At 42.1% G+C, this 14152-nt stretch overlaps 1 protein-coding gene across 1 annotated transcript in view; it reads left to right on the top strand.

Annotated features, from left to right (window-relative positions):
- Nucleotides 1-406: 406 nt before the first annotated feature.
- Nucleotides 407-14152, top strand: part of DHX33 (DEAH-box helicase 33) — a 35975-nt gene continuing 22229 nt past the window's right edge. The window contains exons 1-6 of the mRNA XM_082247085.1: nt 407-762; nt 3659-3819; nt 4998-5225; nt 9876-10046; nt 12467-12652; nt 12914-13025. Of these exons, the coding sequence (XP_082103211.1) occupies nt 558-762; nt 3659-3819; nt 4998-5225; nt 9876-10046; nt 12467-12652; nt 12914-13025 (1063 nt within the window). The 5' untranslated portion in view covers nt 407-557. The remainder of the gene's footprint in view (nt 763-3658; nt 3820-4997; nt 5226-9875; nt 10047-12466; nt 12653-12913; nt 13026-14152) is intronic.

The following is a 14152-nucleotide window of genomic DNA, read 5'->3' as shown; positions in this document are numbered from 1 at the left end:
ATCGTGGTGATCGGGTTGTTGTTACAGTGTTTATACATTCTTGATTGTGTTTGAATTTTTTATTTACAGAGTACACAGTACTGTATGTGCAGTGGAGATGAGGGCCTGTATAAAATGAATAGTGTACACAGCACAGAGTACACAGTGTGTGCAGTGGAGATGGGGGAATGTATAACATGAATAGTGTACACAGCACAGTGGAGATGAGGGCCTGTATAATATGAATAGTGTACACAGCACAGAGTACACAGTGTGTGCAGTGGAGATGAGGGAATGTATAACATGAATAGTGAACACAGCACAGAGTACACAGTGTGTGCAGAGGAGATGAGGGCCTGTATAACATGAATAGTGTACACAGCACAGCCTAGAGGAGAACACCCGCCATGGACCGCGCTCATCTTGCTCTCCTGCTCCCCCTGGCGGTCCGGCTGGAAGCGGAAGCACGTGTGACAGAACTGCGGCTCGGTATGGTTTCCCCGGGTTGTGTTTACCTTTCCTGGGGACACATGAACTGCTGCACCGATTAAAGGGAGCCTCTTACCGTGCATAGGACTATGTCTCAGGATTCCTATCTCCCACCGGCCAAGAAGTTCAAGCCGGGAACTCCTCCATCCAGCCACATCCGGACAGGGGCCATGCAGCTCGGGCCCAGGAAACAGCCGGTGCCCATCGATCAGCAGCGGCGGAGTCTGCCCATCTACCAGGCCCGAGCCCAGCTCATAGGACAGCTCCGGCAGCTGGAGAACGCCGTCATCATCGGTGAGCTGGCTGGGGGGATGGGGGCTGTGATTACTGTGTACTGGGTGCCTGTATCACACATCTACACACCTGACACAGGAACAAGCCCTTACCATTTACCTCCTGTAATGCATGATGCGGTAAAGAACAAATGCATCAAAACACATTTATAATAGTCAGGATTAGATAATAATACATACAATACACTTCAATGGGAACATCAGCTGAATTTTTATTTTTGGATACAAAGGGAAAAGGTTCCAACCCTGATCAGGTTATGGCAGCCTTCGCTTGATTTGCCCACATAACCTTGTCAAAGCTTGATGGTCCACCTGGGAGAGGGGAGTAGGGGGACGGTGCACCTGGGAGAGGGGAGTAGGGGGACGGTGCACCTGGGAGAGGGGGGTAGGGGGACGGTGCACCTGGGAGAGGGGGGTAGGGGGACGGTGCACCTGGGAGAGGGGGGTAGGGGGACGGTGCACCTGGGAGAGGGGGGTAGGGGGACGGTGCACCTGGGAGAAGGGGGGGGGGGTAGAGGACGGTTCACCTGGGAGAAGGGGGGGGGGGGTAGAGGACGGTGCACCTGGGAGAGCGGGGGGGTAGAGGACGGTGCACCGGGAGAGGGAGGGGGGGGTAGGGGGACGGGGCACCTGGGAGAGGGAGGAGAGGACAGTGCACCTGGGAGAGGGGGGGTAGGGGGACGGTGTGATGGTCCACCTGGCAAGGGGTGGGGGTGAGGGTCCTGCACTGCTGTTGACGGTACTGCTTAGAAAGGGGTAACTGCTGGTACTGCTCCCCTGGAAAAATATACATGGTCTTACTACTTTGTTGAAGAACTGAAATTGTACTGCTCTTCTGGAAAAGAGTGGTTCAGGGGTGGCCCGCATGAGCCCTTTGATGTGGTCGCAACCTCCCAGAGCATCAATGTTGTTTACGGAGCCACATAAGCCTGCTTTCTCTGTAGGGCCAACTTCACAATTGTGCGATCCGATCCTGTGCGAACTGTAAGATCGCACTGCGATATGCGATCAAACTGGGGGTGGTGTTAACATTACATTGACACCCTCAGCGTATCGCATAGGGCAGTGTGAACTGCCAAGGGTGCGTTTGCGATGCGGGAACAGGCTGCGAATTCGCAGCCTTCCCACATCGCATAAGTGTGAACTGAGCCTAAATGGCAGTGCATCGTGTGAAAGCAGCCTTAGGCTGATGGTACTGCTCTGTTGGAATAGCTGATGGTACTGCTCTGCTGGTAAAGAATAGCTGATGGTACTGCTCTGCTGGTAAGGAACAGGCGATGGTACTGCTCTGCTGGTAAGGAATAGCTGATGGTACTGCTCTGCTGGTAAGGAATAGCTGATGGTACTGCTCTGCTGGTAAGGAACAGGCGATGGTACTGCTCTGCTGGTAAGGAATAGCTGATGGTACTGCTCTGCTGGTAAGGAATAGCTGATGGTACTGCTCTGCTGGTAAGGAACAGGCGATGGTACTGCTCTGCTGGTAAGGAATAGCTGATGGTACTGCTCTGCTGGTAAGGAATAGCTGATGGTACTGCTCTGCTGGTAAGGAATAGCTGATGGTACTGCTCTGCTGGTAAGGAACAGGCGATGGTACTGCTCTGCTGGTAAGGAATAGCTGGTTGTACTGCTCTGCTGGTAAGGAACAGGCGATGGTACTGCTCTGCTGGTAAGGAACAGGCGATGGTACTGCTCTGCTGGTAAGGAATAGCTGGTTGTACTGCTCTGCTGGTAAGGAACAGGCGATGGTACTGCTCTGCTGGTAAGGAACAGGCGATGGTACTGCTCTGCTGGTAAGGAATAGCTGATAGTACTGATCTCTGAGATAAAATATTGCAACGATCGCTATTTTATTCTCCAGGGTCTTGGCTAAAATATATATATATATGTTTGGGGGTTCTAAGTAATTTTCCAGCAAAATAATACAAATTTAAACCTGTAAAAAATGTTCCAGAAAAGAAAGGCCTGCTCAGCAAGTGGTTGAAGAATAAGTTCACTTTTGCATGTAAAAAAAGTGTATTTATTATTTTGTTTGCTGCAGGAGCATGTAAAGCAGGGATCTTCTAGCTACGACCCTCCAGCTGTTGTGGAACTACCCATCCCATGAGGCATTGTAAAACTCTGACATTCACAGACATGACTAGGCATGATGGGAATTGTAGTTCATGAACAACTGGAGGACCACAGTTTGGAGACCCCTGCTGTAAAGCATTGCACCAGTAATCAGCAGATTGCGGATACCATGCAGGCCTCCTGCAGATCTGTCAGTGTATCTGCTTTAAAACCAACAAACTTTGGCAACCCTATGTAAATCTTAAGCCTTATATGTTAAGGAGGAAATCTGCAAGCTGTGCCCAAAACAGTCAGGCAGATAGCGACGTACCAGTCACCGATATTGTCTGTGGTCTTTCACCATTCCTGACTTACCGTGCCTTGTTCTGCACGGAGACAGGATGTTGATTCTTCATTCTAGAGCCAGCAGCACAGTAGTGATCTTGCCAAATCTCCTAGCACTAGTAGTCAGAGGCAGCAGTGTCTTAGATATAGCAGCTGTAAGACTATAGGCATAGGATTGCCTTGGCACCCTCCTATACCAAGAATGTCATTGCTATTTTTCAGGAGGAACTCAAGACATAGGTACTTCGTGGGCACAATTAAAACTTCTAAATGTACCCTGTGAGATAGCAAATCTTCACATTTTAGGGTAAGGTCCACTTTAAAAGGGAAAGCAAGATACCTGTGTGAGAAGGCTTAGATAGGACCTTCAGGTCTTTTATTGACAGCCCAGGAGTCTGTGATTGGCGGAGATATCTTGTGTTGTGATGGATTTATTTTAGGTTATGTTTGTGTGTATGTATAGAGTTATTTTCTCACTGCCTATATGTCTTTTTTTCTAACAGGTGAGACTGGGTCTGGCAAAACCACTCAGGTTCCTCAGTATCTGTATGAAGCCAGTATTGGGCGTCAAGGTATCATTGGAATAACCCAGCCTCGTCGAGTGGCTGCTATATCTCTAGCAACCAGAGTGTCAGAAGAGAGAAAAGCTGAGCTTGGTAAACTGGTAAGCCTTCTCGTTCTGTTGCAATACTTGGGTTTATGAGGTTAACAATCTATGGGGGTGATTTATTAAAACTAGAGCACACAGAATCTGGTGCAGCTTTGCTTAGTAACCAACCAGCTTCTAGCTTTAGCTTGTTCAATTTAAGCTTTGACAATAAAACCTGGAAGCTGATTGGCTACTATGTACGACTGCATTAGGTTCTGTGTGCACCAGCTTTATGGCTACTATGTACAACGGCATTAGGTTCTGTGTGCACCAGCTTTATGGCTACTATGTACAACTGCATTAGGTTCTGTGTGCACCAGTTTATTAACCCCCCCCCCCCCCTTTTAAGGTATTCACAGCGCTTCACTTTTTTCCACATTTTGTTATGTTACAGCCTTATTCCAAAATGGATTAAATTCATTATTTTCTTCAAAATTCTACAAACAATACCCCATAATGACAACGTGAAGGAAGTTTGTTTGAAATCTTTGCAAATTTATTAAAAATAAAAAACAAAAAAATCACATGTGCAAAAGCAAAAATAGGTGTGCCAAGCTTGTAGCATCATACTCAAAAAAAACTTGAAGCTGTAATTAGTGCCAACTAACCATCGAGCAAAGGCTGTGAATACTTATTTTTTTTTTTAGTTTTCATAAATTTGCAGATTTCTAACAAATTTCTTTTCACGTTGGCAAAATGGGGTCTTGTTTGTAGAATTTTGAGGAAAATAATGAATTGAATCCATTTTGGATTAAGGCTGTAACATAAGAAAATGTGGAAAAAGTGAAGCACTGTGAATACTTTCCGGATGCACTTTATATGTGACTTTACCGCGTCCCAGTACAGTTCTGTTCAGGAAAAATGCAGCATGTTCTACTTTTTTGTCTGGAACCAGAATGCACTGGAAATGCGAAGACTAGTGTGAACCATGCCATTGAAAACCTTGTAACCTACTTTTATGCTCGTTCATTGTGGAGCTTGTGATGTCCTAGGAAATGTTCTCTGCATAACGCTTCTGTGATTGGAGGAGAAGCTGGTCATGTGTCCATGTGACTTGCTCACCTCTGGTTCATAAAGCAGCAGTATGGCCATGATAAAGCCCTACAACTGCTTTATTAATGCACGGCCAAGTTTGAATAATTTCTTGGATGAGAGACTCTGGGAAATGAAATGTTTTTTCTAACAATTCTCAGATTGGTTTTACTGTTCGTTTCGAAGATGTTACTTCAGAGGAGACGAAACTTAAATTCCTTACGGATGGCATGTTACTGCGTGAGGCAATTGGAGATCCACTTCTGCGCAAGTATAGTGTCATCATCCTGGATGAAGCTCATGAGAGGACCGTACACACCGATGTACTGTTTGGGGTGGTTAAAATGGCACAAAAGAAGAGGAAGGAGCTGGGGAAATTACCTTTAAAAGTAAGTTCTCAATTGTAAAGATGAACTCCAGGGAGTTCTAAAGACTACAGTGCATGCACTTGTGTATTCATTAAAAAACAAATAGGTACTTAAAGTTGCCTTGATTTCAACCTTCAGTAATCCACTGTACATGGGACTGGAGTAGGAAGGGTAAGTACTTGGAGTTGGTCAGGCAAAGTTGCAGTGCACACGTGTTGACAGGGAACATGCTGACCGTAGGAGAGGTTTTTCTCCATCATGGACATTTCTGCAGACAGAGCTTGATTAAACCCAGCAGCATTGCAAATACCTTACCAAGTAAAACAGTTCCCATGTATGTATTTTATGTGTGTTTAGATGCTTACTTGAAGTATCTGATTTTTGTGTGCAGAATCAAGCGGTACATGACTTTTGTTACAGTCAGGCATGACTTTCAAAATGTTACAGTCAGGCATGACTTTCAAACAGCCCCTTACCCTGAAAACACCAAAATTTTAAAATCTTAATTGTTTTTCTGTAGTAATGTAATACCCAGAGAAATATTAAAATAAAAAAAAAAACCCTGGTCACTGTCAAGAGAAAATACAGAAGTGTGTAAAATATATATATATATATATATATATATATATATTAGGTATAATGTTTCATACAAATCTTGATAAATCCATGGCACCCTTCCATGAAATAAAATAACCCACAATTGTCTTTGAAATAACTGGAAACTGACAAAAGTAAGTGGAATCCACCATTGTTTATTTGATAATTCACAAAAATGTTTGTGCTTTTGATTCAACAGAGTGTTTTAAATAATGGGACAAACAAAAATTCAGTCGGTAAAACTGATGGGACCCTTATCATAATGTTTTGTTGCACATTCTTTAGAGACAATCACTGCAAACAAGAAATTTCTGTAGTTCTCAATGAGACCTCACCTGCCAAGAAGTAGTTTGGCTCACTCTTCTTGAGCAAACTACTCCAGCTGTCTCAGGTTTGAAGGGTGCCTTCTACAGAATACAGTTGACAATACTTCCCATAATGGTTTCAGAGTAGTCCAATGTTTTGTTCTTAGGCATTTTGGGTGTTTTTATGACTGAGATAGAGCTTTCTCACATCATGCAGTCTGTTTTGCTCCAGAATTCTTTGATAGTTTTGAAATTTCCTATTGCCCTGTAAAAATAAGAGGTACCCTATGCCAGACGCAGCAAATAGTCCCAAAATATAACTGAGCTTCCACCATGTTTCACAGTAGGTACGGCATTCTTAAAAAGCTTAATTTTTTCATCTGTGAAGATTAAAGTGGTTGCAAAGTCACATGTATTAATTACTTTGCTTCTCTCTGTTTTAGGTCACTGTTCAGTACAGTGTGTGTGTTTTTCTAAAATTATTATGCTAAATACCTTCTTTGCAGAGCCCTGCTGTCCTGTCATGTGACCTCCCTCTGCTTCTCTTCCTGAGTGAGTACAGTGGGCGGGCTGAGATTTTCCTGTAATGAATGCTGTGTCTGCACAGCAGGGCTCTGTGAAGAAGGTATTTAGCTTTATAATTTTAGGAAAACACACACATTGTCTTGAACAGGGACCAAAAATCGAGCGGATTAGTGTAATTGTGCAATTTGGGTGGGTGGTGCGCTTCAGAAGTGGAAATGTAACTTATAAGGGTGTGGCTTAAAACATGGCTTAAAATGGTGAATATATAAAATAAAGACGTGTTCCTGTGATAAAATTGTGTATTCGTTAAATTATGCCGTGGTGATCAAACAAATTAAAATGTAAATAAACCATTACAATATATCTTCTATACAAAAAAAGTGCTGAGTACTTCAATTTCATAAAAAATCAGTAAATAAATAATCCGTTAATAAAGTATAAATATATAGATGGAGTTTCAAAACCAATTAAAGGTGCTTTGTGCTTTCTGAAATAAATAAATAAAGTGCACTGTTCAAGGTGTCCATTTATAAAAATCCAAAAATCAGGTACAATTCCCTTCAATAGCTTCAAAGAATAGTAAACGTGCTCTCATGCAAGAAATAAGGGTGTTGTGACTTGCTGCCTCCACCAGGTGTCACATCTAGGTGTTCTATATTCTCACCTCAATAAGGTGTATATTGCGCCTGTATGTAAAGCTTAGCCTCCGGGTAACATGTAGGCTTTTGCTAATTCCAGTCTCCTGTTTCGACCTCCGGGTGTTTTCCTGTCCTGTCCTTTCAGCTTTTGGGGTGTAATCTGTAATCTGGCTATCCCGGGCCGGGCTGCTCACACCTCCAACATTGACAAACACTAAAGAGATTTCTCTTTAGTGTTTGTCAATGTTGGAGGTGTGAGCAGCCCGGCCCGGGATAGCCAGATTACAGATTACACCCCAAAAGCTGAAAGGACAGGACAGGAAAACACCCGGAGGTCGAAACAGGAGACTGGAATTAGCAAAAGCCTACATGTTACCCGGAGGCTAAGCTTTACATACAGGCGCAATATACACCTTATTGAGGTGAGAATATAGAACACCTAGATGTGACACCTGGTGGAGGCAGCAAGTCACAACACCCTTATTTCTTGCATGAGAGCACGTTTACTATTCTTTGAAGCTATTGAAGGGAATTGTACCTGATTTTTGGATTTTTATAAATGGACACCTTGAACAGTGCACTTTATTTATTTATTTCAGAAAGCACAAAGCACCTTTAATTGGTTTTGAAACTCCATCTATATATTTATACTTTATTAACGGATTATTTATTTACTGATTTTTTATGAAATTGAAGTACTCAGCACTTTTTTTGTATAGAAGATATATTGTAATGGTTTATTTACATTTTAATTTGTTTGATCACCACGGCATAATTTAACGAATACACAATTTTATCACAGGAACACGTCTTTATTTTATATATTCACCATTTTAAGCCATGTTTTAAGCCACACCCTTATAAGTTACATTTCCACTTCTGAAGCGCACCACCCACCCAAATTGCACTATTGTATTGACTGGTTCCTGGTACCAGTATTGTGGTGCAGCAGCAGGAAGGGAAACATATACGACCTCGGATAGCGCAGGAACCACCCATACATATAGGATTAGTGTAATTAATACATGTTTCTTTACAAGCACTGGAGCAGCTGCAGGAATTATAATTACACAGGCATGAGAGGAGAGTTGCAGGGAGGAGATTGGCTCTCACTCAGACTACTAAAGATAGGAAAAGAGAGAGGGGGGAAATGCAGAGGCGCTGAGGAGATAACTGGATGACAGAGGCACATAAACTGACCACGCTATCAGAGATCAACAACCATGATGAACCTGGTCAGTTTACAGAGGGGAAGGAAGGATCAGCCAGGTATTGTACAACATAGAAAGGGGCACTTGACATGGCAAAAGCACGATGCTTTATCAGGAGTATTTGTTTTTTTTGTTTTGTTTTGGGGGGGGGGGGTTGGTTTATTACCACTTTAAGCTTACATGACTTGCCAAAAAGTTCCAGTTTTGTCTCCTCTGTTTTAAAGGAAGCATTGTGGCTTGTCAATATTCAGTTTAGCAAATTCCATTGTGGCTTCTTCATGTTTTTCTTTTTAAAGCCTTCTTCCTTTAAGCCCACTGTTGCTCAAAATGCGACGGATGATGCAATCAGACACTGATGTTCCATGACCTTCAGGAGTTCTGCTTGTATCTTTTTGGCTCTTTGGGCTCTTTGTCATTCACACTATTCTTCCGTTCAGTCTGGGATTGACTTTACTTTTTGTAGGCATGTACAGTGAAGTGGGCTACATTCCCATGGACTTTAAAACTCTAAATAATATTTGCAAGACGGGAACATCAGGTTGCTTGGTCTTAAAGCCTTGACATTTTGATCTATAACTTTCTGATCTCCTCAGACAACTCTTTCCTTTCTCTAATCCATGTTTAGTGTGGTGCACACACTGATACCAAACAACATAGTTACTACTTTCCTCTATTTTTAAACAGACTGATTGCAAGATTGAGTTTAATTAGTAATAATAATTTCAGAAAACAGTTTGCAATAACACTGTGATCCAGTTATTTCTTAATCTTTTCTAAGGTATCAACAAATCTGTGCAGGCCATTTTAGAATATCTTTGTAGAATAAGCAATAAGTTATCTCTTTTTATACTTCATGTACATACTATACTTTAAAAAAAAAAAAAATTGTAATTAAAACAAAAAAAGTCAGCAATTCTAATAAAAATCCAGTACAATTTTATCAACCATGGAGGGGACACAGAAATATAGCAGTTCTTAGATATTTGGGTTATACTGCCACCTGCGGTGGGTTTGGACTCCTGTAGCTGGCAGAACAACCCAAATGCTTAGGAATTACTATAATTTGTGTCCATCATGGGACTGGAAAAAGATTTTATGGTAAATACAAAAATCTTATTTTCCTTACCATCCATTGAGGGACACGGTAATGTCATGATTCTTGGACAATTGGGTTATACTCCCAGCTACAGTAGTCTAAACCTCCTGAAGGTAGAATAACCCACATGTTTGAGAATTGGTACATTTCTATGTGCTTAAAAAAAAAAAAAGTTATATTTAAAGTTATTAATGTGTTCTTTTGTTGCCTCTTCACCTGTATCTTAGCAATCCAAGAGTAACTCAGTCCTAGTGTGGCATAAAAATCCCCTGAAACTGTTGTCTGTCTCTTCTTCTTAGGTCATTATTATGTCTGCTACAATGGATGTGGATCTCTTTTCAGAGTACTTTAATGGGGCCCCTGTTCTCTATCTGGAAGGTAGGCAACATCCCATCCAGGTCTTCTACACTAAACAGCCCCAAAGTGATTACCTCCAAGCTGCACTGGTTACAGTCTTCCAAATACACCAGGTAATATGAAAATCCAGCCACATAATTTTCCATAGTTTCTTGTCATAGCTGTGTTTTTGAAATCTTGTCAAATGAACCCGTGTATGTACCAAAGGTTTTTTTTCAAGCTAGCAAGACATGGAGGCTCATAACATGGAAGTTTAAAGTGACTTTATTAGCAACAGGTCAATTGTAGTTGAAGAATACCCTGTAAAAGAACAGGCTCTATAGATGCCTTTCCAGTGGCTCATGTATTGAAATGCTGCCACTTCACCTCTCCCCGGCTGCACTTTCAGGTATGTAGAATACCGGCTCCCTGACACACTTTGTGGTTCTTAAGTCACTTTGGGAACCACAGTGTGTGGCAGGGTATTACCTTCTGCTGCTATGGTGTTTTTGAGTACAAGTGACCTGTGGTGACAGGGTTATTTTAAAGTACACATGCAGGGTAAGCAGGCATCTCCTGGTGCCCCCCCACTCTTTTTTGCAAAGTGTCTGGGATACCTTACAAATTAGGCAAACCCATTCTGCTCTTCTTGACTCCCTGTTGGCCTATCACACTCTCCATAGGCAAAATGATGAGTAGAAAGCAGTCGGCTATATAGTGATCAAGAAGAAACCTTCCTGTATAGGAATATCTGGATTTAAGATCAACTAGGCTCTAACTTGTGAGGTGTCTGTATTGTTATGGAGGCAGCAGATATGTGTGGCCACAGATGCCTTTTTTAAAAGAGTGCAGTAAACATAATTTTGGAAAGTTCTTCCTAAGGCCCCTTTCACATTTGTGTGACCTAAAAGTCACACGATTTTTGCAGCAATTGTACTGTGCTTATGGCTGGACCTGAAGCAATGCCTTCATCTATGGACCTCAAAATGCATCAAAGTCGGACCAAAGTGGTCCAGGGACTACTTTTGAAGTCGTCGCACAGATATGAACTTTACTCATTGGAAATTATGGAGTATGACTTGTTATTGCGACTTTGCAATCCCAAGTCACAGGGCAAGTTACACAAGTGTGAAAGGGGCCCTAACCAGTTCCCCTCTCACCCTTTTTCACCCTCTGTGGACCAGAGCAGTGTTTGTTCAGAACAAATGAAAAAACAAAAAAAAAAAAAAATTGTTTAAATATTAATGGTTAATAGAATAGAAATAGAAAAAGCAGGAAACTAGGGAGGAGGGAAGGAAGTTTACTGATTAGGGTTAATTAAGGCCTAGTACACACCACAATTTTTTTTATTTCTTTTTTCCGTTTAACCTAGCAGGTTGAACAAAAAAAAACTGTCAGCTCTGATGGGGGGAGGCCCCCCCACCAGAACACTTCGGTTAGCACTCTCAACCATTGGGAGCCTGTCGGCTGCTGCTTATCCAGCATGCTCGTCCGGCTAAACAGCCGGCTTCTGTTGGACAAGCTGCCATACACACAGGCCAAATATCGGCCAGTTTTAATTGAACCAGCCGACATCGCCCAACATTCGGCCTGTGTGTGCCTAGTGGCTTAAGGGTCATTTTAAGATCCTAAAATGCTGGCTATTTCGGGTGGGCGAGGAGGGGTGGCATGGCAGGGGGGGCAGAAGGACTGGACATTGCTACATACATCTTGTATATATGGATGGTGTCTTTTTTAGTCATGTGTAGCAAATCCAATGTCTTCAAATGGTTAAAGAGACCCTGTCACCAACTTAAAAAAAATGCAGGTAAAAGCAAAAAGAAAATCAAGTGTTAAATTCTTCCTTTTTTTTTTTTCCTTTTCTTTTCCATAAGCAATTTTATATTTCATTGCAATATGCCTTCGAGCTCGACAGCAAATCTGACTGCTTTAAAAGAGTTGATTTCCTAGCACAGCCCCTCTCTCCTTGCATGTTAAAGCCCTTGTCTTATCTGGGAGTGTCAAATTGCTCTCTGTCCTGGCCGAGGGTCTCCACCCCTCTTCTCACCTCCCTACATAATGTTTTATGTACCTGCTAGGGGAGGAATGAAGGAATACTATGGAGCAGGGATATGCAAACTGTTGCCCTCCTAGATTTTGCAGAACTACAAGTCCCAAGAGGCATAGCAAGACTCTGACAGCCACAAGCATGAAACCCAGAGGCAGAGGCATGATAGGACTTGTAGTTTTGCTACAGTTGAAGGGCCACAGTTTGCATATCCCTGCTATAGAGTGTTATGTGAGTGACAGCTCTAAGTCTGCTGCGGCTGTTGACATCACTTCCAAGATGACAGTGCATAAGTAGCAATTAAATGGCCACACAAGAGGCTTTACAGCAAAATAACGCGCCTTAAATATGCTAAATGCATATATAATCTTATGAGATGATGATTGTTGAAATGCAAAGTCTGGCGACAGAATCTCTTTAATAGTAAATTGCACAACTGTATGCCTTGTGATTAATGTGAAGTAATTGTCTCCATGTAATGTTAATCTTAAATGTCTATTCCTGCAGGAGGCACCTGCTTCTCATGACATACTAGTGTTTCTGACTGGTCAGGAAGAAATTGAAGCAATGACTAAGACAAGTAGAGACATAGCAAAGCATCTTCCAGATGGCTGCCCACAGATGACCGTAATGCCTCTTTATGCATCTTTACCACACTCTCAACAGATTAGAGTGTTTCAGAATGCGCCCAAGGTAAGTAAAAAGAAATAGTAGCCTATTGGTGACATTATAGGGTCCATTAGGAAAGCATGTATTACTTTGCAAATGTTTCTGTCAATCTGCACCTGGTAGCATCTAACCACAGTATAAACAGAGTGCAGAGCTTCAATCTAGGATGAGCCACACTGTAAAAAGAAAATTACATGGTTCGCTATTTGTACATTTTATTTGTCAGTTGCATTATGGTAATTTTTTAATGTTCATCCGTAAACTAAATTCTAGATATCTTTTTAGGATCACCGCAAGGTTATTCTTTCGACCAACATTGCTGAAACGTCCATCACTATAACAGGAATCAAATATGTGGTAGATACAGGCATGGTGAAAGCAAAGAAGTACAACCCAGGTATGAAAATGTATTTAGAGGTTAAACGTGAGAACATCATTAATGGAATAGTAAACTATCAGGATAAAGTTTTTTGCTGCAAAATCGGTGCCTAGCCAGAGTATCTGTTGCTGTTCCAGTTCCAGCCAAAAATGTGTAGCATGTCCACACTCTCTGCCCCTCATTTCGACTATTAGGTCTGCAGTTTCTGACAGTCCTCTCAGGCATTACATATATTAAACATTGTTTGGTGATGCTAGGGGATGCATTTGAGGCCCACTTTAGCTAATAAGTTGACAACCATTGGTGTAAATTTACTAGCAAATGCTTTTTTTTGCTGCAGAATCATTGCAATTCTACCCAGAGTATCTGCTATTCTTCCAGCTCCTGGTATTGGAGATTAGACATTGCCCTTATCCACATCACATAATGTAATTTCTGGTGCCATAGTGATCTATGTGGGTGAGCACATGCCAGTGCTTAAGCAAGGGCAAATTTAAGAATATCGCAATTAAAATAGCGGTTAAGGGGTACTTCAATAGAACTGCACTGCACTGAATTTGTAGCAAGAGCTATGTGGAGATATTTATGTATCCTCTACGTCTAAGAGGGAATCTCCCCAAGGGGATATAGACACCCTACAAAACTGACAAGGGGTTTTACCTCTTCCCTAATCTGTCTAAAACAAAAAAGTTCTGGCTTTAGATCTATTTTAAACGGGAGCTGTCCAGTCCCTGCCGGTGACTGTGCTGGGAGCACACACAGGGTGCATGTTCTCAGCATAGTTTTGTGTATACATAGGGCCACATATATGCAGCCTCTTGGTGTTAAAGTCCGCCCCCTAACAGGCTGCATATATGTGTGCGGCCTGCAGGAAGACGTTAAGTTAAAGAACAATTTCTGGCAACAAGTTTTCTGTGAGTAAACCGATGTGCTAAAGTAGGAGGAACATTAACACAGTTTACCTTTGTGCTCTATTGGATCCCTTGCAGTGTTCAGCATTACCAGCAAATGCACTTCAGGATCAGCAAATTAAATAATGTGGAGTGAATTGGTGCAGTAAGCTATGCCTGGATGAAGGCATGAATAATGATTCCTGTGTGCATCTATAGGTTTATTTCACATTTTGACTGAATTACAACTTTATC

This window comes from Pelophylax lessonae (assembly GCF_965119305.1).
Source record: "Pelophylax lessonae genome assembly, chromosome: 2".
Taxonomy (NCBI): Eukaryota; Metazoa; Chordata; class Amphibia; order Anura; family Ranidae; genus Pelophylax; species Pelophylax lessonae.
The sequence above is the reverse complement of the archived record's forward strand: the minus strand, read 5'-3'. Positions and strand labels throughout refer to the sequence as shown.